The following is a 26,329-nucleotide window of genomic DNA, read 5'->3' as shown; positions in this document are numbered from 1 at the left end:
GAATGTCTCAACAAAGTATCAACCTGATAATTTAATGTTAAATATGTTTTTAAGCTAGCGAAAGGTCATTGGGGTCTCTCAGACCCCAAACAGGACATGCAGGTTAAAACACATATTTTTCAGAAATGCCATCTTGTGACTGTGTATTTTAAACAGTTATTGTTTAAGACAACATTATTAAAATGCTCTAAATTAACTGATAGTCAACTGTGTACTATATACAAGTACAATGAAAGAAAAAGCTGGCATCACACTTGAGTCCTGTCTATCAGCAGGAAAAGAGAACTCCAGTTACTGCCAAGAGGCAGTGTTAATTTAGTTAACGAAAACTAAAACAAAAACAAAAATCATTTTCGTTAACTAAAATAAATTATTGGAAAAAACTGAAACTAAACTAAAATACTTATTCTTAGCTCCAAAAGTAACTAAAATAAAATAAAAATGATCTCGGATTCATTTTAGTTTTAGTTTTTGACATTATATGGTGAATATGGGCAAAGTGGGACAATTTTGGAAATTTTTCTTTTCTTGACACTTTGAATTCAAACGACACATAACTGAACATTATACCTTTGAAGAAACCTTAGGATGACTTCTACCTTATTCAAAAGCAAAAATTAAGAAATTTTCAATACTGAGAAGAATCCCAGATGTGTTTAAGCAGCAGGGCCTACTGGTAAAGTGGGACAGAGGAAAAATTATTCTCTTGAAAATATACATATTTGAAATTATTTTTAGATTTTCTTTTACACTTTCACATTATAACAATAAGTTAACTTTTACTTGTTTATAAGCTTAATTAGATTTACCTCAAATTTCTCTCATTTTCTTTACCATTGCTTTTCCCACCAGTGTTCATAAAATGAGCTCTGCCACACATCCACAGTAAAATCATAAATTTAAACCTCAAAAAGATAATGGGATAGTTGACCCAAAAATTAAAACTCTCTTATATTTACTCACCCTTATGCCATCCCAGATGTGTATGACTTTCTTTCTTCAGCTGGACACAAACGAAGATTTTTAGAAGAATATTTCAGCTCTGTAGGTCCACACAATGCAAGTGAATGGGGTCTGAAACTTTGAAGCTCTAAAAGGCACATAAAGGCAGCTTCAAAGTCATCTATAAGACTCCAGTGGTTTAATCCATGTCTTCTGAAGTGATCTAATCTGTTTTGGGTGAGAACAGACCAAAATGTAACTCCTTTTTCACTGTACATCTTGCAGTTGCAGTCTACAGGAACGATCATGATTTCAAGCTTGATTACACCTCCTAGTACAGTTCGCAGAGTGCTAGATGGTGCTGGGAAATATAATCGAGCTTGAAGTCATGATTGCCAAGGAGACTGCTGATGTCAAGATTTACAGAAAAAAGTTAAGTATTGATCTGTTTTTCACTCACACCTATCATATCACTTCTAAAGATGTGGATTTAACCACTGAAGCCGTATGCTTAACTTTATGATGCCTTTATGTGCTTTTTGGAGCTTCAAAGTTTTGGCCCCTATTGACTTGCATTGTGAAGACCTTTCAGAGCTGAAATATTCTTCTAAAATTCTTAATTTGTGTTCTGCAGAAGAAAGTAAGTCATATACATCTGGGATGGCATTAGGTTGAGTAAATGATTAGAGAACTTTAATTTTTTTGTTGAACTATCCCTTTAATTTGTTTACTCCCCAAAGATTAGTTTAGTAATGATTTATAATCATTTAATGAAATACATATGGATACAATGTGGATCAAGCTTAAATGTCTTTTGTTACTTTGCCCATATTCGCCCTATATTAGAAAATTTGCAACATTTACAATCCACATTAAACATGAAAATACCACTAGATAGTGGTAACACAAGACTGCCCAGAGAAACGTAATGTAAGACTTTTAAAATTACACCAGTAAACGCTCAGCTTTGGCAGCCATATAAAAAATACTAAAACTAAAATAAAAACTAACTAAACTGAAACTAAAAAACACTGAGAAAACGAAAACTAACAGACAAACTGTGAAAACTAATGACAACTAAACTAAATTGTAATGACAAATTGAATATAAAATAGAAATAAAAACTAAATAAACTATAATAACACTGCCAAGAGGAAATGCATTGTGACTTGCATTGTCACTATTCCTCTCTCGTTTCACAGTGTAGTGCATCTGATTAAAAGATCAGGAATTATTTTAGCTTTAAAGGGATAGTCCACCTAAAAAGAAAAATTCTGCTATCATTAACACACTTGTGTGCTGGTTGTGACGTCAAGAAACCCATGAATATTGATTAGGTTATGCACAGATAATAATAAAAAAAAAATAGTCAGTTTTGATAAATAGTCATTCTTAATGGCCAGTGCAAGAACTCCAATAAATATTTCACATAATTTATTTGAAAACATTACAAATTTTATTGAATCAACAATTGATTTACAAATAGTGACTGATTGGTCTTGTGGCAAAGTTTTTGCCTCTAGTAGGATACAAAGAGTTCCCGGTTCGAATCTGCCCTAGTAAAAATTAAAAAAAAACAAAAAAAAAAAACAATATTACATCTAATACGTCAGTGGATATGTTTGCATTTTGCTTCGCGATTTAACTGGACAAGAGCGCCAGCTACGGAACAGCCCGCTGTCACTCAGTGTCACAACAGTTATAACAGCCACACTCAACTCATCATAGCATTAAAAAAACATATTCCAGCACTTATCACCACTTATAAGTGGTAGGGACGTGTCCCACTCATCCCACCCATAAATTACGCCTTTGATTGTGAAGCTTGACAGACTCACTCCTTATTCACATTTATTATAAGGAAAACAGTGGCCACGTTATTCTTTAAAAAATTCACCTTTTGTGTTCTAAGGAGACAAAATGCCATATGGGTTTCATTTGGGGGGTGGGGGTGTACATTTTGACAGAATTTACATTTCTTGGTAATACTTTACAATAAGGTTCCATCTGTTAACATTAGTTAACATGAATTAACAATGAACAATAGTTTTAAAGCATTTTTTAATCTTGGTAAATGTTAATTTCAATATAAAGTAGTAAATTTTTAAAAATCAAAAGTTTTATATGTTTACATTAGTTAATGCACTATGATCTTACAAATAACAATGAATAATTGTATTTTTATTAAAAAACATTAACAAAGATGCATTAAAAAATATATTGTTCACTGTTAGTTTGATAATGCATAAAATAATGTTTAGGATATTAACCTTATCGTAAAGTCTTACCCATTTCTTTCTTTCTTTCTTTTACTGTTTTAATGACAAGCTTACTACTGTAGGTTGTAATACCTATTATTTTATTGTTATCAGTGGATTCAGTTGATATTCTTACCAGTGACAGTGCCGATATTTTCATCAACTGATCGTATCTGAACTGAAAAACAAAAGGTTAATTAGACTTAGATTTCCACTTTGGTGTCAGAGTTATTGGGAGTGAGACACCAAGACATTAGGTTGATTTGGAGGGAGAAGGAAAGCCTATCTGGCAAACTGACCATCATCTGAGAGGCCACTCTATTGTCCCAAAACTCTCCAGTATGTCACAGGATCCCAGTGCTCAGCTCACAAAATGGCTTGAGACTTCGGAAAGAGGTGGATCTCATCTATGTTCATCGACCCACATTCTTCTGCAACACTATACAAAAACTTGAGAACTGTTTGTAGCTGAAAGGTTGAGTTTTAATTTGCCTTGTTGAAACTGTCATCCACTGTACACTGTAAAAAATAGTAACCTGCGATTTCTACCTGATATTCATGTAACTGAAGTCAGGTTGATTCGGTGATGTTGAATAATATTTTTCACTTGAAACAAACCAATTAATTTAAATGTTACAACATTTTTTAGGTTAACATTTTATCAGTGTATATTCTTTTGCATGTAATTAACAAAATATGCAACTGCTTTGCTCAGTCATACTAGCATTCGTATTGACTGAGACTGCACAAAATTTGCACAAAAGATGCCTAAACTTTCTTCTAAATATTCCTTTAAAAAAATAAAAAGGAATGAATATTCTAAAGCCATATTTACACTGCAACGGTGGCACAGAAGCGGCATTTGAAGTGGCATTTATTTAGAGTGTTTAATGCTGCTCAGAGCAGGCATAAATTCATTTGCACAACAATTACAATTGCATTTATAATGGTATAAAAATAATGTTTTAAATATAAAATTAGGAATATAGAAATATGAAATGAATGAAAATATAAAATCATACTTTTAAATATGAAAATAAATTATTAAATATATGCTCTGTCATGACAACAACAAAGTTGAAGGCTGCTCTGATGTTGCATTTAATTTATACAGAATCAAATCAGCATCCGGACTGCCTTATAGGGGCTGAGGTGGGACAGAACAGGCATCATTTAGTCTGGTTTTTATGTGGCATTGCATCTTTACACAGAATTTTGAGCAGGCTTAGGGAAGGCCTAACTTGGCTGTAAGCCTTATTATTACTTCAAACCTTATAAATTACAGTAAAATTCGAACATTTTCTACACTTTTCATTATCTTATCAGAACAATATTGTGGCAAACATTTTATACATACAGCACTAATTAATCTTAGGCCAAAGCTAAAAAGTACTCTTAAAAAAAAAAAAAGAAGCATGCTTCATGTGGTGAAATCTAAATTAACTAGTTTTATTCAAGAAAAAAAAAATATATATATATATATATATATATATATTTTAACATCAACCTGAATACATTAGGTTACACCAACAAAGCAAATTTTATGGGTTCGATCTGGCAGAAAAAGCTCCTTAAGGTAACAACTGCAAGTTGCCACTTTTTACCGTGAATATAAGCATTTCCTCCCTAAAGACAACTTATAATGACATCAGTTTTTCATCAGTATTTCAGCTGCTCTCTCCCCCTCTCACAAATGTGCTAGTAAACAAAACATTCCTGAATTACCTCAGTATCCATTGCTGTTTCCAGAAGAGACGAATTTATTAACTCCTAATATTTGTCCAAAGTTCAGCAGTGTGAAAGGCTTTCAGTGCCCAGTTTGCCCTGGCATGATGGATACTCAGACCAGTAGAAGACAGGTCTAGGGTGGTTCTGTCTCACATGTTTTAACCCTTGTTTGAGTTTTCGTGAAATAATTTCAGTTCTAATGAACTGAGCTCATGGGTTGCTCCAAGATGCTGAATGATTTATAGAGGGGCAGCAGGAGAAGATCTCATTCAGCACCTCACCTTAGTGGCCGCTGCCCCACCATGTGTAACACAAGGCTCTGGAAACCCGACCTAGCACCCTGTTCCCTCCCCTTCCATCCATTTTCTTCTGCACAAAATTACAACATTGGGGTCTAGTTACTGATCTTTGATTAGGTGGATCCGTTTTCAGCTAATTACTACCCACTCACCAACACCCGTGGCTCATAGCCCATTTGGTGTAAAATTGCTCCCATATTACATGCTGATAGATGTGTAATCACTCCCACTGCTGGGACAGTCAGTATAGATGCACTGATGAAACCTGAGTTAGTGGATGTTTAGCTCATGATTGTAATAGTGTGTAACTAGCCTTCCTCAGGTGATGTATGGAAAATGACTTAGTTGCCCTACTTTGCTTATGTATTAATTTCAGTTCTTAAGATATACTTTTCCGTTAATTAGGTAAAATCATGTGATATGTATCACAGACCATCACAACTACTATCCTGCATGTACACCTCTGCGCTTTTGTTTACTATCAAAACTTGGTATTGTGGTATGGAAAATATTGTTGAAAATTGCTGTGAGAAATTGCCTGTGATTTTTCACATTTGCAAGTTGCTTTGGACAAAAGTGTTTGCTAAATGATTTAATTAAATATATAAATTTAAATGCAGCAACATTTATTATCGCAAAGCATGCTACGTGATATGTATTCGCCATACTGTAAACACTGTCATAGGCATGCTGTAAACCCTAATAAGTTAGCAGAACTCAAAAACTTTGAGGGAATCAATTACATCAAATTTTTTAGTTAATAAACTTCAAAGTTTAAGTTAATAGAACTTTCAGATTTTGACTTTGTACTACACATGCATGACTGTTAATTGCTCTTAATGTAAAATATTGAGCAGCTAACTCCTACATTTTAATAGTGCTTGACTTTAAATTTAAATCTTTGACTGAACTTCAAATTACTATGAAGGTTCAGTTTAAATGCTTCAAGTGAAGGGAACCAAATTAGCTAGGATAATGAATACTAGTGTGCTAAATGCATGCTAATTGAAAACACTATACTTTGAACAGCATAGCATTTGTTCAACAAGTAAGGCAATATACTGTAGCATAATCATACAGAGTGCCTGTCCTCAAACTATAAGCTCAAGCTCCACAATTCACCGTAATGTTAACCCCCAAAACTTTAATATAACAGACACTCTTCTAAATAACACAACAAAACATTAAACACTAACAAGTACCCCCTTAACATTCATCTTGCACAGACACATTATATAACACTTAATTTGAACATTTACTCTCCCTGTTGAGTGCCATGCAAAGCATGCTGGGAAATAGAAATTCCCTGCCCAGTTTAAGTTCCTGTAAATTTAAAGAGGCAAGTTCATTAAATTCAAAACAATAAAAGAAAATACAGATTACTTAAAAGGTGTCAGTTTCGTGAACTCAAAAGAAAGAGAAAGTTCTAAATACTCATCAAGGTTAATTTATTTGAACTAATTGTATGATTGTTTTTCCCTACATTAATTATTGTGAGCATAAGGGTTTACAGTGATACGTATCTGAACTGTGTCACATTAGCTTACAAAGTACTGTGTCATCAAAACTTTTCATTTCTGTCTGAATTCCAAATAAACAGGATTTCCCATCAAACATTTCAAACTGAAAACTTCTGACTCTGCCTTGCTGACTGTGACCCTGACCTCTTCCACTCTTCCTATTACAGCTTAGTATGATATGCTAACAAATAAAGGGAATTACTATTTTAAAAACTCTACAGAAGTCATGAAATGTTAGAGAATTTCAGGGTGTAAAATGATCCATGGAATCATAGCACAGCCCAAGAGTTCAGAAATTCCACAGCAGCACAAAATGGCCATGTTAATATTCACAGCCCTAATTAGTGTCCCTTAATCCACCTTTGACCTAATTTTTAAGTTGCTAGTGCAAATGGATACAGTGGTGAAACAGATGCTATCTTGTAACTAAACACAGCAAACTTCAGTTAAAAAGGATCTAAGCACACTGACCAGGACAGTTTAGATCCTACAAAGATAACATATACAAGTCATGGTAAGAAAAGTGTCATTGCAGGTAATTTTGTTGCAGTGTTTAAAATTGCTAGTTTTCATACACAAATTAAGTTCGGGATCAAATACATTAATTAACGAGTGCAAAAATGTAAACAGCTGCAAGGACATATGCATGCCATGCTATATAAAATAATTATTTCTGAAAGTATACATTGGGATTGTCAGTGCTGATCAATTCATATTAATACAACGAAGCATAAGCTAAAAAAAATTTATGATAATATTAATAAAATTAGAAATTATGAAATATCACATAAAGGGTAGGCTATCTGTATCTAACACGAGTTCTGAGCAGCATTAAATAGGTTAAGGTCGACAGTCCAGTGTCAAGAAACATGCTGCAAACTGTCTAGAGCACAGGTTTTATCATATGCAGCAGATCTTACCTTAGTGTGCATGGAGTACATGTTTTAATAAAAGGAAGAAAAAAGTCAGATTCTGTTTCGTTTGTTTCAAATAAGAGTCCCAGAAGAGAATGAGCCTTGGTAGTGATGCGTAGAGGTCTATGCGTTTTGGTGTCCAGCGTTAGAAAAAGACAAGGTCTACTAAGAGTTGAAGTGGGACACTGCTTATTATGGCTGCATCACCTTGATTTATGGACATCCCACTATGAACAAGCTCTGTATGGGTTGTCGTAGTGTCCTATTTTTTTAGTTTGAGACTGGCCTCATTCCCGAATGCTCAAGGCAGACTGCACAGTCTAAATATAAAACTTGTGAATTTGTGTGACATTTGAATCAAGTAACTGAAAAAAGTGTATTGCTTTGTTTTTTCAAATTAATTAGATCTGGACATGTTCAGGAGATTTGTCAACCTGTGCATCAAAATGGCTTTAAACCTCCTATGGTCTTTTTTCCCCATTTTTGATTCCCATTTTTTACCGGAATCACTTTTGCTGATATAATATAAAATAGTTTCCTTATCTGAGCAGTACAAGACTTTGTGATTTTCAACCACTTGCCATCTGAACATACAAAAACATTTTTTGGGCATGTTTTGATAAGTCTAAATGGTCATAAAATTAAAAAAAGCAACACCTTTTGTCTTCATGGTCAAAATTTACCAACCATTGAAAATGAATGGTGAAGACCATAAAACAGCACATTTTTTTTATCTGTCAAATTCAATCAAGAAATCACCAACATTTCAGAATAAACACACACAGAAATCAAATCATGAGACAATCAAACATCCAGAGTCGAAAACATACACACCCACTCACATACAAATGAACTGGTGAGACTATAATACAGAGCATTTTTTTTTTTATTTGTCAAAATAAAATCAATAAATCAGCTAAAATGCTAAACACAAACACACACTCAGACATGTGGGGGTGACAATAACATACCCACATTTCAGAACACGCACACACAAACACACACACACACACACACACACACACACACACACGCACACAAATAAATGGGCGAGACTAAAACATCCAGGAGTTAGGGATGGGCTGATCGATCCTAAAGTATCGAAACTTCCAATACTGATGTTGTATAAAAAAATATAGATCCTCACACAAAAATATCGATTCCAATGTTTGTTTGTTTTTAAACTAGGAATATTATCATCTGGTTACCATGAACATATATCATAAGCTTCTAAGTGTAATAAAAAGGATTAGGCTATATATCAGCAAATACTTGTGCAAGATGGGAACTATTTTTTCTTTCGCTCATCTTAACGTGCATAAATGCTGAAAGACACAAGCAGACAAGCGCTTGCGCCATCACAAGGCTTGTTCAAACAAGAGGGATCAGTGCCATGCTGAGGTAATGAGAGAAAAACAGAGATACTGCTTCTGGGGTAAATTCATACTAAATAAAAACATATCTAAAGGTGACATTTATTATAATGTGTTTGTGTGATGTTTTTACAAGTTTATTTAAATTAAAAATTGTTAGAACTTTGATAATGTTCTGTAATTGTTGTTAATAAATAATAATAATAATAATAATAATAATAATAATAATAAACAAAAATTAACCATGGTTTTTACTACGTAATATTGTAGTAGTAACCATGGTTAATTTTGTGGTAACTATGGTTTAAATAAATACCATGGTTTAACTGTGGCTACTGTAGTAAAACCATGGTTAATTTTTGTAAGGGTAAACAAAGCATAAGTCTTATAATTTTTTGTTTAGGCTCATCAGTGTAAAAAAAAAATAATGACTTGAATTATGACTAAAATAACATTTTAAATTTCCCATTTTATCCCAAGAAATCACAAAAAAATCTATTTCATAGAGGTATCGGTATTGGTATCGATATCGACGATATTGGACATGATATTATTGGTATCGGATCGAAAAGAAAATAAGTGGTATCGCCCATCCCTACCAGGAGGCACAACACACAACAAAACACACACACACACACACACACACACACACACACACACACAGAAATAAATGTGTGAGACTAACACAGCCAGAAGGAAAAACGTAGAACACACACACTCATGCACACACACAGAGAACAAAGATCAAAGAACAAATTCTGAGTGACCCCAATGTACGAAAGTACACATTTTCCACTGTGGGAAAGTTTACGCTTAGATCCATGTGCCTCACCTTCCAGACAAAATACTGCATCTTTCAGTTATGGAAACAAAGACATTTTCTCCCAGCTCTAAGTTATAAATGTGGACTTGTCGAGCCTTGTCACAGTCTTTCTTCAGGAGACCCTGCAGACATCTACTGGATATTATTGTCATGATATGATTTTCAAGTCATGTTATTTATATTTTGTTCACCAGATGCAGGGGCCATAGGGAGAACCAGGACTATTCCCGGTGGGCCGGCCGTGAAATGGGCCGAACCCCTCCGTCCCCCGGCGGACAGCCACGGCTCCTCCCCTGGAGGACGGAAGCAGCGAGCAATCCACAACAGTGCATCCCTCCTCCCTCCCTGGTTTTGGCACCAGTGTAATGGTAAAGGATGGGCAAGGAGGAGGCAGGAACTGTATGAACAGTCAACGTAAACTTTAATGACAGAAATCAACTTAAAACAACATAAAACATATAGACGCGCACACACACAGCGGCCATGTGTGTCTCTCTCTCTCCTGAACTGGCATCTCCGGCTCCCCTTTATATCTCTCTCCTGCTGATTAGTTGACTCAGCGCTGGCCATGTGCCCTCTCGGCCCGGCCACACCCTCCTCTTCGTCACAGTCACATTCTCATATTTTCTTCATGTTTCAACTTATAGAAGTGTAGGTTTTTACTTTACTAAAGTTTCATAAATTTGCTTATTTGCATATGCAAATTTATTGTCAAATTGAGATATTAACATGTAAATAAGACCAAAATAGCATAAAATCCCAAAAGAAGTGCATAATTTTATTGTTATTACTTCAGGGGAGAAGAAATGGTATTATTATCATAAAAAAAAATAAAAATTAAAAAAAATTTAAAAAAAACTACACCTTTGCTCTTTCCGGTCAAAAATGACCAGGAGGACCAAAGGAAGGGCTCATTTATGATTCTCATAGGAGGGTTAATTGAAGGCAGGTATAGACTATATTCTATTACACTATTTTCTATAGTACTCTTTTCTGTCCAAAATTACATTTACATTTGTTATGAATATCTTAGTGTGACGAGGAGGAGGGCTGGGCCGGGCCATGAGTATGCACGGCTGGGCCCCAATCGGGCTAATCAGCCGAGGAGAGGGATGAGGAGAGAGATCCACATGCAGCTGCTGTGTGTGTTTATGTTTGTGCCTTTTTATGTTTTCATTAAACATTATTTTGATGGTTCCTCCGGATCCCGCCTCCTCCTTGCCCACTGTAAACCCTGCTAAACTTAGTTTACAGCAGGGCTTGACATTAACATCTGCAAACCCTCCAAATGCGGGAGGAAATCAGGTTTGGCGGGTAACTCAGTCACCGTTACTAGCCACTATGGCGGGTGGCCGCAGATGAAGCAAATTTAATTGTATTCCTCTCTCGTTCAGTGCCTTATAAGCAGTAAATATGCTTCTCACTTCTGACACGCACATCTTCGCGGGGCGAATGAAACATGCTTTCGCGCGAACCACCACAGAGCACAACAGGCTACGTTTCCACTAGCACGGAAGAAATCCACTCAAAGCCGCTCACAATGATAGGGAACAGCTTGCTCCACGCCACTGTCAATCCCACAATCCTCCTTGCTAGTGTGGTGCTCGACTTCCATAGAAATTAATTGAAAACGCTGGCTCACCTTCGCTCAAAACGTGCCAGTGGACACGTACCCTCAGTGTACTCCAGAGACAGAGTCGGAGCTCAGCGCAGAGTGAAACTTGTGTGATTTAGTCGGGCTTCGATATCACGGCGGCCGGCAGTGACCACAAAACTAATGTGACGCATTTGAATTCTATACAGAGAAGTCGAACCACTCAAACTGCCAGACAGCTCTGACATTAAACAGCACTTGCGAGGTAAAGACATAACAGTGTGAGACAACATAGATTACAAGGTTTTTAAAATACACATCATCATCCAAAAAAAATAAAATAAAAAAAAAATAAATAAAAAATCAATCCTTTATTCAGTAATTCATATTAAATCAATTAGGGTGAATATAAGACTAAATTTATTAATATTATTTTGTCACCATGTTTGCCTTCAGATATAAAGATTACTTAAATCATTAGGCCTGCGTCCTGATGATCTCAGATCATTCTCGTTAAAATAAAATGTCCAAAGAAATGCATGCAGTTACAGTCTCCAGTTACCTTTATCGGTTTTTGTGGGGCAGGGGATTTTGACCAGTGAAAACGCTGAGTGGCTAGTGACTTTGGAATACCACTAGCCTCAGTGGCCGGTGAGCCAAAAAGTTAATCTCAAGCCCTGATTTACAGTAATATAATTTATATTTAAAATCTAATTTTATACTGTTTATAGGTGTTTAAGATTGTGCTTCCAACCATTAGCCTACTGTGTATGATAATTCACTTATATTTTCATTAAATATTTTGATTGTTTCCTATACAAGAATATTATTACTTATTTGTTGGTTGGATTGTTTGTTTGCACATTACACAATGAACTTATCAAAAAAGTTTTTCAATTCAAGACTTTGAAGGTATAGTTTAAAAAAATTATATATTTTAGTCCAGTATGACTTTGAAATTACAATAAGTACAGTTGACATTAATTGTATTCATTTATTGTACAGTTTATACAATTTATTATGGATGATTTCAAGGTCAAACCCAAGTTACAGCACAACAGGGCATCTTAGATACATTTACATATTTGTCATAACTACACAAAGAGTCGTACAATATACAGAACCACTAATGTTTTAATGTTCAAGACTGCTCTGTTTGACAAATAGACGTCAATGACATACATAATTCATAATAATTTTAGAGAGCTGTCCAATCAACTGGCTTCTTTCCTGATGCTTTGAGTAACATGTTAGTTTTGGAGAAGTGCCTACATCCAAAGAAGCCCAAGTGTGCTGAGTACGGTGATGGATGTGAAGCTTTAAGGATATGATGACGTTTCTGAAAACAGCCAATCAGACATTCCTTTAAACTTCTGTCTCAAACTCATAAATTCTCCAGCTAATAAATTCTGACTCCAGTAACTTACTCTGTCAATCACTTTGCCTTTCCTCTGAGCATATGAGCCCCAGAGCAGAAAGACCAGGTCAGTGAGGTTGCGACTGAGCCAAAGGACCACGGCATCTGTGAAGAGCTCCCAGCCTTGACCTTCATGGGAGGTTGGCTGATGAGCCCTCACTGTCAACACAGAATTGAGCAGAAGAACACCTGAAAATGGAAAGAAAATTCCAGAGCATGATAGATTCACATCATACATAATATATTTAGATTTAGAGACTTTTATCCAAAGCAAATTATTATAAGCATGGTATACATTTATCAATGTATACCATGATATTAATACAGCTAACAATATCAATATGTGTGTTCCCTGAGAATCAAACAAATGACATTGCTAGTGCCGTGCTCTACCATCTACTTTATGTACCTATATTATTCTACTTCTATGACTTTTCAAATACATAAACCTAATCTGCCGGGATAGTTCTTAAAAGGAACTATCCTTTTAATGTTCCTCAGCAGACATAAATGAAGAATCAAGAATGGGAACTGACCATAATAAAACAAATACTTTTGTTTTTACAAATTCCCTGCTGAAAAGATCAGCTTACACCAGCATGACTTTCCATGAACAAAAACTGCTGGTAATGCTGGTAAACCAGCTTGGTCTTTCTGTTGAAGTTGATTGACCAAGATAGTCTGGTCACTAGAGATGAAGCCTGGAGGCAACACAAGTATTCCAAGCTGGGGACCGTCATCCAAAACACAACACAAACTTGTGACCAGCAAGTCTTTTCAACAAGCTTATGCTAACGAGTGTTCTCTATTTATGTAACACATTGTAAACTTGATGGATCAATGATAAAAGCAGATGTTTTGACACCAACCCTGTTTGGCCCATTCTGTGAGGTCTCCATGACCTGGGTGCTGGAAGCCAACAATGTCTTCTTTCAGCTCGATAAATATGTTTTCCAAACTGAAATCAGTAAATACAACAAATCAACAAATACAGTGCTTTAAGTTCACATTATCTAGAGGTGTATGATGACGTTTTAAAGAGCTGACTGAAGAATACTTATTTTAGTTCAGTAATTCATAGTTCAGTACATTGGACTACCTTGGGGGAGGAGATTTTGGCCTCAGCACACTGAAGGCCAATCCATGAGCCTGACCTGGATGGTGATAAGGGTCTTGCCCAAGAATGACCACTTTTACCTGTAAACAAAAATATAATGAACCAATTACCTGTAGTGTTTATTGAAATGGGTAAACTGGCCTTTTAAATATCTCTTCCTTTTTAATAAGGAACTTACTTCTTCAATCGCACACAAAGTTGTCCAATTAAACACCTGCTCAGGGCTGGGATAGACAGTAAAGCATTTCCTCTCCATTGTAACAAATGACATAAGCTGGAAAAGATGAGCCACAACAGGAACATATTTTGTATTGTTTTTTTGTTTTGTTTTTCACTTCATCTTCTCATTCTTCATCATACACAAGTATACAATTCCCTTACATAGAATCACTCACCTTTGTAAAATAAGGTTTTGTAAATTCAGTCCCAATTTGTCTTCGCCAGCTTTCACCAACGGGTACAGGTACATTTCGGATGGCCAGTCTTTGCAGTGCAGCACGCCTGTTCTGCTCTATCTGGTGCAGCTGCTCCACACTGAGTTGCATGTTCTCACTACTAACTTGGTCTTTGGGGGTGTTTTATCATTTAGAGAAAGAAATTATTGAAATGGAATACAGATATTATAGTGCTCTTTAAGAAAGGACTACATATCTATAGGGTTTGGCACACAAAGAAGGCCCAGGAAATGAGAGCAAAGTTTAATATACTGCATACACATATATTGTTGCACAATAATTTCATAAAATAGTCAGACTGAACTAATTCACACCATGCTTAAACCTACCTTTTGACATGTCTCAAAGTAAGACAAGAGCTGAAATGTTAGCACTGGTTGTTGTGTCTCTGAGACCCCTTCACAAATACTGCTGCATCATTGTCGGTATGCTGCCGTATCATGCAAATGTAGGTTTCCTCCATTATGTGCAAAACTGAAAGTGAAAACAATGGCAGTGAACAGCAGAGTAACAAGTCACAGTATCTTGTGTGAATTACTGTAACCACTCTGTGTTGTGATTAAATATGGCAAAATTTTAAATCATGCAAATTGTGTGAATGAATCAAAGGATTACTGCATTTTATTTCCAAGACAAAAGAACTATTAAATCGATTCGTTTTTAATCCACAAACACAAGTTAATGCAGAGGCTTAAAGGCAGAGGCTTTTTGCACTAAGTGTAAATACCGACATGTAAATAGCAACAAAAATCATCTTCTATACACTAAATGCAAATAGTGTTAAATGTTATGTAAACCCTGGTGCAAAAAGTGGCAGACACTATTTGCACGCCTAATTAAATACTAACATACAGTATAGGGGCATCACTGTGTGTTTATTGTGTTTATTTAGAGTCCCCACAGACACCCTAAACCATCCCTTACCCCTAAACCTAACCCTTACCTTCCCTTACAAAAATTAACAATGGTTTTACTACAGTAACCAAAGTATCACCATGGTACTGTATTTTGTAGTCAAACCATATTACTGTAGTAAAACCATTGTTAATTACATTAAAACTATGGCTTCCACCAAAAAACATGGTAACTACAATATTACAGTTATTATGGTAATTATTATATTATAGTAAAATCATGGTTAATTTTATTGAGTCAAACCTTTTCTCTTAACTTCCCTACCTTCAGTATGACCAAATCACTGTGAATAAATCAAACTTTATATTCATTTTTATTTCATATTGTTAGTAAAATTAAGAAAAGTGGGATAAAAGGGGGAATGGAACCTGGGTCGTCTGCACAAAAAAGGCATATCTATTCTGTCTTAACACACAATGCCATTGCAACAACATTTGGGGAAGAAGTTTGTCTTTGATTTCTGCTTTTTCACCAGACTATTAGAGTTATTTTGTTGTTGTGTATTTCGTCCCAGTTATAATATGCCATTTTCCTATATAAAAGTAACACACTTACAGGTGCATCTCAATAAATTAGAATGTCATGGAAAAGTTCATTTATTTCAGTAATTCAACTCAAATTGTGAAACTCGTGTATTAAATAAATTCAATGCACACAGACTGAAGTAGTTTAAGTCTTTGGTTCTTTTAATTGTGATGATTTTGGCTCACATTTAACAAAAACCCACCAATTCACTCTCAACAAATTAGAATACATCATAAGACCAATAAAAAAAAAAAAAAAACATTTTTAGTGAATTGTTGGCCTTCTGGAAAGTATGTTCATTTACTGTATATGTACTCAATACCTGGTAGGGGCTCCTTTTGCTTTAATTACTGCCTCAATTCGGCATGGCATGGAGGCGATCAGTTTGTGGCACTGCTGAGGTGGTATGGAAGCCCAGGTTTCTTTGACAGTGGCTTTCAGCTCATCTGCATTTTTTGGTCTCTTGTTTCTCATTTTCCTCTTGACAATACCCCCACAGATTCTCTATGGGGTTCAGGTCTGGGGAGTTTGCTGGCCAGTCAAGCACACCAACACCATGGTCATTTAACCAACTTTTGGTGCTTTTGGCAGTGTGGGCAGGTGCCAAATCCTGCTGGAAAACGAAATCAGCATCTTTAAAAAGCTAGTCAGCAGAAGGAAGCATGAAGTGCCCCAAAATTTCTTGGTAAACGGGTTCAGTGACTTTGGTTTTCAAAAAACACAAATGGACCAACACCAGCAGATGACATTGCACCCCAAATCATCACAGACTGTGGAAACTTAACACTGGACTTCAAGCAACTTGGGCTATGAGCTTCTCCACCCTTCCTCCAGACTCTAGGACCTTGGTTTCCAAATGAAATACAAAACTTGCTCTCATCTGAAAAGAGGACTTTGGACCACTGGGCAACAGTCCAGTTCTTCTCCTTAGCCCAGGTAAGACGCCTCTGACGTTGTCTGTGGTTCAGGAGTGGCTTAACAAGAGGAATACGACAACTGTAGCCAAATTCCTTGACACATCTGTGTGTGGTGGCTCTTGATGCCTTGACCCCAGCCTCAGTCCATTCCTTGTGTAGTTCACCCAAATTCTTGAATCGATTTTGCTTGACAATCCTCATAAGGCTGCGGTTCTCTCGGTTGGTTATGCATCTTTTTCTTCCACACTTTTTCCTTCCACTCAACTTTCTGTTAACATGCTTGGATACAGCACTCTGTGAACAGCCAGCTTCTTTGGCAATGAATGTTTGTGGCTTACCCTCCTTGTGAAGGGTGTCAATGATTGTCTTCTGGACAACAGTCAGATCAGCAGTCTTCCCCATGATTGTGTAGCCTAGTGAACCAAACTGAGAGACCATTTTGAAGGCTCAGGAAACCTTTGCAGGTGTTTTGAGTTGATTAGCTGATTGGCATGTCACCATATTCTAATTTGTTGAGATAGTGAATTGGTGGGTTTTTGTTAAATGTGAGCCAAAATCACCACAATTAAAAGAACCAAAGACTTAAACTACTTCAGTCTGTGTGCATTGAATTTATTTAATACTGTAATGAAGGAGAGGCGGAAGCCGAGGAAGAATCCATATGCAGATGTTTATTCAAACAGTCCATCGAAACCCAAACACAGTGTCAGAAAAACAGGCAGTGAGGTCAAAAACACAGTAAAGCAGTCCAACCAAATAGGCAAAAGGGGAGATCCAAAAGAGTAGTCAAAACAAACAGGTCAAAACACTAGGCAATAAGGCAATGATATAAACGCTTGGTAAGGCAGATGATCTGGCAATACTTCGCAATATAGGAATGAGCATGCATGGCTTATATACTAGGCAAACAGGAAATGACAATACAGGAACTGATGTGGCAGGAAACAGGAAGTGACTGTTCAGAATTCAGGTGAGGGCTCCCTCTGGTGGGCAGGAGACTGCTCAGATGTTACAAATACACGAGTTTCACAATTTGAGTTGAATTACTGAAATAAATGAACTTTTCCACGACATTCTAATTTATTGAGATGCACCTGTACATTATATTTTGTGACCTCATTTTTTACTTCTGGCAAAAAGTAAAAAAAAAAAACAACAACAACAAAAAAAAGATTGTAAACCCCAGTCAAAGAGAGATAATAGTCCTTCACTGTTCAATGTACAAAAGTGTATATGTGAGAAAAATTCTCCCTGTCTGTATTTTTGTTTATTTGACACTCTTTTACATAGGCAATGAACAAGATTTTAGTGAAGAATCGCACACATGCCTATCACATTAAATTCCCTTTTTAGAACTGAGTACCTTATTGTTAAGGGATGAAATGATACCATGTTGGTTGTACCCTGGAGGACTGTCTCTCTACATGAGGCCAATCCCACTTTTTCAGTTTACCATCCCTGTGGTTGTTTTGATGTTATCAGAGTGGCACGCCGGTCTAACCTGTTCCATAACCAAATGCACTGTTGTGGTGTACCATTTCATCAGAGCAAGAGAAATGAATGTGTTGAAAAGAGCTACACAGTTGGGTTACAAACAGTGGAAAGATACAGATATCAGGTAATTCTTGTAGATGTTTTGTGTGTATTTGTAAAAAAAAAAAAAAAAAAAAGCATGTGTGCTGTTATATACTATTTAAACATGTGCTGGATGTTACTAAGACATTTTAATCAACATATTTAAGCATTGTTTTATAAACTGACATCCTTTGTCTGAAAATGTCAGAAACAGGATGCAGGTTTATTTTACAAAATGAAAAGCCCATAGTTGCTTAAATATAAAGTTAAACAATGTCATCAATTTCAGATTTGCAAAAGATTTACAGGAAAATTATTTATAGGATTTTTAGAATTTACTGAATCCTGTAAGTTTGGAGGGATGTGTGTTAAAAACATACCAAACACAGGCTAAAACTAATAGCAGGACTAACGTGTTTTTTGTGCATTGTGTTTAGTTTTGTGACATTCCAGACAGATGATCAAAGCATCCTTACTGTTAAGGAAGAGCAGTCTGGGGAGAATGAGCCCAACGATCAAGGAGTTCGCAATATTCTGGAGCAAGTGGATTTGGGGGACAGAAAGACAAGAAGCTCTGATATCTCAGGTAGGCACTCTTCTCAATATACAAAAGTTAGAAAATTTGAACACCAATGCACACTTTGAAAATTTGAGAGTTTGCCGTTCCAGGATTGTGTTGAACGTTTAAAGCCCAAAAATGATGATTAAGATCTGTGTTGCGATGTAGAGCCGGTATACACTGTAGCTATTGGATTCAGTTCATTTCTGGTCATTGAGAGGTGAAAAGTCATTAGGATATTTGGATGTGCAAAAATACTGTAATTGATCTTACAGCAATAACAATGCAAGCTTTTGTAGGCTACTGGACAAATTTGGCGTCAGGCTTTTCTTTTCTTTTTTTTCTTTTTTTGCCTAGTGAGCGTGTCTAGATTGCTTTGAGGCTCAAATTGACATACCGATACATTAATAAGGATCAAGCCACAAGCTGAAAAAAAAAAGCTTGGGATTTTCTCTAAATGTGTGTAAAGTAAGGTTCAGGAGAGCTGAGGTTAGTGAATCAAAATGCAGTTTATTAAAACTGCTTTACAACCAAAACATACCAAAAATAATCATTCAACAGATCTTGATGGGATGAGAATCCATAAATAATTCAACAAGAAAAAATCAAAAAGTAAATCAGACTAGAGTTGCTCTAAATAGACCAATTACATTAACAAACTCACACACAAAAAAAAAAAAAAAAACATTGAAACCACCCAACAAGAGAACAAAGAAAGAAGTATTTATTCAAACATGGAAACCAACACACATCAACCACAACCAATGATTAACTAAGACTAATGAGCAACAACCAATGACAAGACAGGATTAATAAACCAATACACGAACACCAGGAAAAGGAAACATGAACAATGACATGTCAAGAGCAAGATACAAAACAAAAGACAGAAACCCAAAACAAGAAACAAAAAGCCTAAAAACCTTCTAATATGCCCATGCATTTGCCAGGTACCATACTTCTTGAGATTAAAGCTTTTTACTGAATTCTGTTGGGCACATGTGCTTTTCATTAAATAAAAATTACACTGGTGTCTCTCACATTGTTATCTGCATCTAAAGTAAATATATAGTAATTGTGACACAACTACTGCACCATCAGCTTAGTAACAGTAGTTCTAGCTATTTGTCAACAATATTGAATTTCTCAGAAAGTTTTCCACAGAATACAGATATTAAGAACAGACTGCTCTCAACTTAGTTCCATTTAAACCAAGATTCTTTGTTGCATGGGTCAGTGTTAAGAAAAGCATTCAAATATCTATTTGTTGTTTTGTGCTTTGATTGAATGCAATCTCTCTTCAACATTCAGTAAATACCTTTTGCTTCACTTAGAAACCTTTACTGTGGAGGAAGCAGTTGAGGTTATTGGTTTTGGAAAGTTTCAATGGAAGCTGTCTGTGCTCACTGGAGTTGCATGGGTAAGACGTTTAGCATTATAGCATATTAGATACTAGGAAGTTTACTGAAGAGCTTAAATTCAGTTCAGTGAATTCAGTTCTCTGAAAATTCACAAAAACTCTGTTGTGTTTTCTAATTGTGTGCTAAGATGGCCGATGCTATGGAAATGATGCTCCTTAGTATTGCAGCTCCCCAACTGCGTTGTGAATGGAGGCTCCCTAGCTGGAAAGTGGCATTCATTACAGCAGTCAGTATTCACTTTTGTAGACTTCAACCGCTAACATGGTTAAACACCTGTGGTTGCTTTTGGTTTAGCTTCACTGAAAGGTAACTGTTGGCTTCTTAATTTCAAGGGACCCTCACAAAAAAGGAGATGTTTGCCAGAATGTTAACCTCAGTCACCTTTTACTCATTGCATCTTTTTTTTCCCCACACAATGAAACTGAATGTTGACTGCAGCTGCCGGTCTCTCACATTCTGCTTTACTGAGTGACTAAATGATAACAGAATTTTCATTTTTGGGTGAACTATTCCTTTAAAGGTGCACTCAGTAACTTTTGTCTTTGTGTCATCTTGCACTTACACTGACATCTAGCGGCTTGGATGCAGCATCATCTAAAATCAATAGTTTTCAGTTTCAGATGTCATTGTAGAAATTTAGTATTCACAGTCAGCCATGATTATTTTAATCAATGAGTGAAACTGTCAAATAACAGGAGGGTTACTGAGATTAAGCGAGTAGTATTCAGCTGGTCATGTGATTCTAACATGGCAGCCCCCATTTGCGGACCCTCTCCATGTAGCATAAACAGCTTTTATACTGTTAATGATATGACTGAAGTCTTCATTTTAATGTGAGTGGTCATGATTTCCTACATATATTGCAAAATTACAATTCATGTCTTTAAACTTTTTTAATGAAGAAAAATTACTGAGTGCACCATTAAGGTGAGCTCTATTAGTTATGCTAGTCATATTCTCTGTGTTTTCAGTGTTGAATCTTTTAAATATTGAATCATGGTGTTTTCCTCTGGTCTCTGCCAGGTAGTGTTCATTGGAATGATGCTCAGCTCATCCCTTTGGGGGAACATCTCAGACAAGTATGGCCGGAAAGTGGTATGTTTGTTTTAAATCTAGCATGTGTGAACTGCGTTAATTAATAAAGTCAATGTAAACATTCTTTATTTGGCTTTTGACGTAAAGCAGTCAGTGTTGATTCACTGCTCTGTTTCCCTCTGTTGTCAGTGTTTAATACTGTGCATGGTATGGACACTGTATTATGGGCTGCTCAGTGCTTTTGCGCCTGTTTATGGCTGGATCTTAGTCTTGCGAGGCCTCGTGGGATTTGGCCTGGGAGGAGCTCCTCAGTCGTGAGTCTACTCATGTCGCTTCAATGAACAAACAAGCCAGATAGTTACTGTTTTATCGCCCAATGGGACATTCATAAGCGTGGTAGACACAAGATGCAACATTTTATTGTGGTGCTTGCTTGTTTCAAAAATTATTTCTAGACATTAAGCTGTTTTGAGAACCTATAAAGAAGTGGCTAGTGCTATATGATTGTACACTCATTAGTGCAGAATGGAGATGTTGTGAGTGTTGCTGTTCTATCATCATGTGTTAAAACACACAATTATCTACACTTTTTACACTACATTTTAGTTTTCCTCAATGTTCGGATTAGCTGAACCTGGAAAAAGTGCAAAAAATACATTTTAAACTCATACTGGATGAGTTTACGATTTTAGCAAGTTGCGTATTTGTTCTCACAGAATAAAAAAAGTGAAAATTCAGTTGTTTTTCCACCACAGAGTAGGCCTATGATTTTTAATGATTTTTTATTTATTTTCATTTTTTATTACTATAAATTGTACAAGCTTTATGCCAATCTATGTTAATTTCAGAATATTTCATTCTCCCCTACAGAGTGACATTATATACTGAATTCCTTCCAGTGAAATCCAGAGGGACCTCTGTAATCCTGTTAGGGGTATGTGCATGCACTGTTTCTTTAACTATTACCCACTTTTTCAGAATGCAGTTAAGCTATTAATTATACTGTACTACATAGTTTGTTAGTTGATGTTGTAACTGACTGAAGCAATATACTGTAGTTTAGATTCATAAGAAAATCTATAGTGAAGTGTGGCAATCTTTTTAATGTCAGGTACATATGTTGCTCTTAAAATGCATCTTGATAAAAATTAATGACACTGGTGTTCTAATAGGTGTTTTGGGCCCTGGGTGCTGTGTTTGAAGTATTACTGGCTATGCTGATCATGCCCACATTAGGCTGGAAATGGCTGCTAGCTCTGTCCACCATACCTCTCGTTGTCTTTGCTGCCTCCTGCTGTGTATGTATGGCTGTAACAAGGTCTAAATTGTTTAATTTTGATTGTGACATCTAAAGTTACACCAGAGTTGTATCTCAAATTGCTGATTCTAATAGAAGTTGTACCATAAGTTGTAATTTGAATAAATACTAGATTGTGAAAGTGATAAAAGTAAGGTTGATTGTGTGAATTTGTAATGTAGTGGTTGCCAGAGAGTCCTAGATTTGATGTACTGAGAGGCAGAGAGGACAAGGCCCTGAAAACTCTGAAGAATATAGCTGCAGCCAATGGGAATTGTGTGCCTAAAGGTAGACTTGTCACCATAAGACAGGTACTGTCTACTGGACTCTCGGTTACACATCTTTTATCCAAATCTCCTCTTGTCTTTACTTTACTCACTGATTATTGGGGAAGCTTCTTATTTTGTGATTTATGATGTTAACATTTTGCACTCACTGAGCACTTTATTAGAAACACTATACTAATACTGGGTAGTGCCTCGCTTTGCTTTCAAAACAGCCTCAATTCTTGGTGGCATGGATTCTACAAGATGTTGGAAACATTCCTATGAGATTCTGGTCCATGTTGACATTATTGCATCAGCGTCAGCTGCACATTCATGCTGCGAATCTCCCATTATACCACATCCCAGAGGTGTTCTATTGGATTCAGATCCAGTGACTGGGAAGGCCTCTGAAGAACAGTGCACTCGTTGTCATGTTCATGAAACCAGTTTGAGATGACATTTGCTTTGTGACATGGTGCATTATCATGCAGGAAGTATCCATTAGGAGATGGGTAAATTGTGGCCATCAAGGAATGCAACTGGTCAACAACAATACTCAAATAGGTTGTGGCATTTAAGCGACGATTGATCGGAATTAACGGGCCCAAGGTGTGCCAAGAAAACATTTCCCACACCATTACACCACCGCCACCAGCCTGGACTGTTGACACAAGGCAGGTTAGGTCCAAGGATTCATGCTGTTGGCACCAAATTCTGACCCTACCATTTGTGTGCCTCAGCAGAAATCAAGATTCATCAGACCAGGCTAAGTTTTTCCAGTCTTCAACTGTCCAGTTTTGGTGACCCTGTGCCCACTGCAGCCTCAGCTTTCTGTTTGTGGCTGACAGAAGTGGAACCTGATGTGGTCTTCTGCCCATCCGCCTCAAAGTTCAACGTATTGTGCATTATGAGATGCTATTCTACTCACCACAATTGCACAAAGTGGTTATCTGTGTTACCGTAGCCTTTCTGTCAGCTTGAACCAGTCTGGCCATTCTCCGTTGACCTCCGTTGCGTTTCCATCCGCAGAACTGCTGCTCACTTGGTGTTTTTTGTTTTTGGCACCATTCTAAGTAAATTCTAGAGACTGCTGTGCATGAAAATCCCAGGAGATCAACAGTTACAGAAATACTCAAACCAGCCCGTCTGGCACCAACAGTCATGCCACGGTCGAAATCACTGAGATCACATATTTCCCCATTCTGATGGTTGATTAACTGAAGCTCCTGACCTGTATCTGCATGATTTTATGCATTGCACTGCTGCCACATGATTGGCTGATTAGATAATTGCATGAATAAGTAGGTGTACAGGTGTTCCTAATAAAGTGCTCAGTGAGGCTATATGATATGCTGGCATAAAATGCTTCAATTGGAAAATCGTTTCATAAAGGAAATTTCCAACTTTTTTTTTTATTTTTTATTTTTTATTCTCATGCAGAACTCTTTCTTTTAGTGGTAAGTGTGGGTTAGACCATATAAATTATAATGAACTCAACAGAGGTCTATGGTTTGTCCCATTCAGATAGCCAAGTAAATGTGTGTGTGTGTGTTTGTGTTTAGGATGATCGTGGCAGAATTAAAGATCTCTTTATTCCCGAATACTGCAAGACGACACTTCTGATCTGGTTTATCTGGTGATTCTCTGCAGACTGATTAAAATGATATGGCAAATTCTTCCACCTAAAAACCTCTAAAAAAATTTACACATTTTTACATACACAGGTTCTGCAATGCTTTTTCATATTATGGTCTTGTGCTGCTAACCACGGAGCTATTCCAGGCAGGATCTGTGTGTAGTGGTAAGTTGTTTTAATGTTTCTTTAAGCATTTTAGTGGCCAAACTAAATTAGCACAAGCTTGAATCTAATGGGACTGTTACATGTTTAGCTTGTCTGTGACTACTAATGATACTAAAATATTTCAATTTTTAAATACAATTTGTATTTACAGCAGGTTTCTCTTTAACATCATATACAGTACATTAACTATTTGCCTGAACTAATTTTTGGGAACTAACTTTTTTATTACAGTATGTGTGTATAATGTGTGTCAGTAAAAATTAAATGTGTCTCATTCCAGTGACTGACAACTCAAATATGGAGCCTCGGTGCAGTTTAGCATGCAAATATCTGACTATTCATGATTACAAGGACCTTTTATGGACAACCTTAGCAGAATTTCCAGGTTACATGTACTGTAGCTATAGCTATAGACTAAGTGTGCCTAGACACCAAGTCATTTTCTCCTCTCTATTTTTCAGATTACTAGTCTAAATGCAAACATTGTTACTATATATATATATATATATATATATATATATATACTAGGCTACATATGAACTCATAGATAACTGTCTGATGTGTGTCTTGATGTCAGAATAGGTCTTCTGGTTTCACTGTGGATGATTGATCGGATTGGCCGGAGAAAAAGCATGGCACTTTGTTTTTTAGTATTCTCTCTGTGTATTTTGCCACTGTATGCCTGCACACAAAGGTAGGTTCATTACAGTTATACATTAAGTTAAAGGCCTATCCAACAACTTGTACAAATGATCATTAGCAAATTTCAATGTCAGATCTATAATTTCATCATATAAAAGAATTGATGAAGGTTCTGAATATTTTGCAAGGCTCTGTAAATGACAACTTTGCATTTACATTTGCAGGACTGTTCTCACAGTATTTATTTTCATTGCCCGAGCCTGTATTTCAGGGGGTTGGCAGGTTGCATATGTTTATACACCTGAGGTGAGACTTAATTGCACAGCAGATTACTGTCCTTAAGTCAATCCCAGCAGAATTTTCTTTTAAAATACCACTTCCTATTTTTTGTTTTGACCTCCTTAGGTTTTTCCTACAGCAACCAGGGCTATTGGAATTGGTACAAGCAGTGGGATGGCTCGTGTTGGAGCTCTCCTCACACCATTTGTTGCTCAGGTAGAACATTTCCTCAGTGAATGAAGTTTCAAAGACTAGGAAAGTGTATTGAATATGTATTGAAAGTTCAGACCACTTTCTTATTTGTGTCCTGTGTGTATTTGTGTACATCCCCACTCAGGTGCTTCTGAAATCATCAGTTTACCTGACTCTGTCTGTGTATTTCTTATGCTGCTTGCTGGGTGCAGCAGCATCCTGGGTTTTGCCCATGGAGACGATGGGGCAGAGCCTTCACGAATCAACTCATACCACCATGGAACAAGAAAACAGAAAACCACAGTAGCTCTGAGGCAGCCGAGTCCACCAGCAACATGTGTCATTTAAAGGGACAGTTCACCCAAAAATGAAAATTCTCTCATCATTTACTCACCCTCATGCCATCTAAGATGTGTATAGCTTTCTTTCATCTGCTGAACACAAACGAAGACTTTAAGAATATCT

The 26,329-nt window shown here is 36.5% G+C and overlaps 3 protein-coding genes across 4 annotated transcripts in view; 1 reads left to right on the top strand and 2 right to left on the bottom strand.

Annotated features, from left to right (window-relative positions):
* Positions 1-7,833, bottom strand: part of LOC127422019 (unconventional myosin-Ih-like) — a 31,819-nt gene extending 23,986 nt beyond the window's left edge. The window contains exon 1 of one of the 2 annotated variants that reach the window (XR_007894129.1): positions 7,668-7,833. Coding sequence is in view for 1 of the 2 variants with exons in the window: in XM_051665336.1 (XP_051521296.1) it covers positions 7,668-7,688 (21 nt within the window). In the remaining variant the exon portion in view is untranslated. The remainder of the gene's footprint in view (positions 1-7,667) is intronic. The other variant, XM_051665336.1, reaches the window with a different exon arrangement.
* Positions 7,834-11,937: 4,104 nt separating this feature from the next.
* Positions 11,938-14,909, bottom strand: LOC127422364 (uracil-DNA glycosylase-like). Its single transcript, XM_051665833.1, has 7 exons — positions 14,770-14,909; positions 14,381-14,550; positions 14,164-14,259; positions 13,968-14,065; positions 13,738-13,826; positions 12,879-13,057; positions 11,938-12,790 (listed from the first exon to the last, which is right to left on the bottom strand). Exons 1-7 carry the CDS (start codon positions 14,777-14,779, stop codon positions 12,650-12,652), a joined length of 783 nt encoding a protein of 260 aa, XP_051521793.1. The 5' UTR covers positions 14,780-14,909; the 3' UTR covers positions 11,938-12,649.
* Positions 14,910-18,304: 3,395 nt separating this feature from the next.
* Positions 18,305-26,305, top strand: LOC127422227 (synaptic vesicle 2-related protein-like). The gene is made up of 16 exons (XM_051665579.1): positions 18,305-18,415; positions 18,810-18,958; positions 20,266-20,351; positions 20,480-20,578; positions 21,376-21,447; positions 21,577-21,701; positions 22,258-22,321; positions 22,560-22,685; positions 22,867-22,995; positions 24,513-24,586; positions 24,675-24,751; positions 25,032-25,136; positions 25,334-25,445; positions 25,618-25,699; positions 25,799-25,888; positions 26,010-26,305. Exons 1-16 carry the CDS (start codon positions 18,354-18,356, stop codon positions 26,169-26,171), a joined length of 1,614 nt encoding a protein of 537 aa, XP_051521539.1. The 5' UTR covers positions 18,305-18,353; the 3' UTR covers positions 26,172-26,305.
* Positions 26,306-26,329: the final 24 nt, after the last annotated feature.

Source organism: Myxocyprinus asiaticus, chromosome 3 (assembly GCF_019703515.2).
Source record: "Myxocyprinus asiaticus isolate MX2 ecotype Aquarium Trade chromosome 3, UBuf_Myxa_2, whole genome shotgun sequence".
Lineage (NCBI taxonomy): Eukaryota > Metazoa > Chordata > Actinopteri > Cypriniformes > Catostomidae > Myxocyprinus > Myxocyprinus asiaticus.
This window is presented reverse-complemented; position numbering and strand designations above follow the sequence as displayed.

Bases quoted from the DNA above. Each gene is read 5' to 3' on its own strand.
- LOC127422227 (XM_051665579.1), top strand. From the start codon at position 18,354: ATGAATGTGTTGAAAAGAGCTACACAGTTGGGTTACAAACAGTGGAAA. The intron at 20,579-21,375 runs GTCAGTATTCAC...GGTCTCTGCCAG, and splicing joins AAGTGGCATTCATTACAGCA to GTAGTGTTCATTGGAATGAT. The intron at 24,752-25,031 runs GTAAGTTGTTTT...GTCTCATTCCAG, and splicing joins GGCAGGATCTGTGTGTAGTG to TGACTGACAACTCAAATATG.
- LOC127422364 (XM_051665833.1), bottom strand. The intron at 14,260-14,380 runs GTGAGTGATTCT...CATCTTTTCCAG, and splicing joins CAAAACCTTATTTTACAAAG to CTTATGTCATTTGTTACAAT. The intron at 13,058-13,737 runs GTTGGTGTCAAA...TTCCATTTTCAG, and splicing joins CACAGAATGGGCCAAACAGG to GTGTTCTTCTGCTCAATTCT.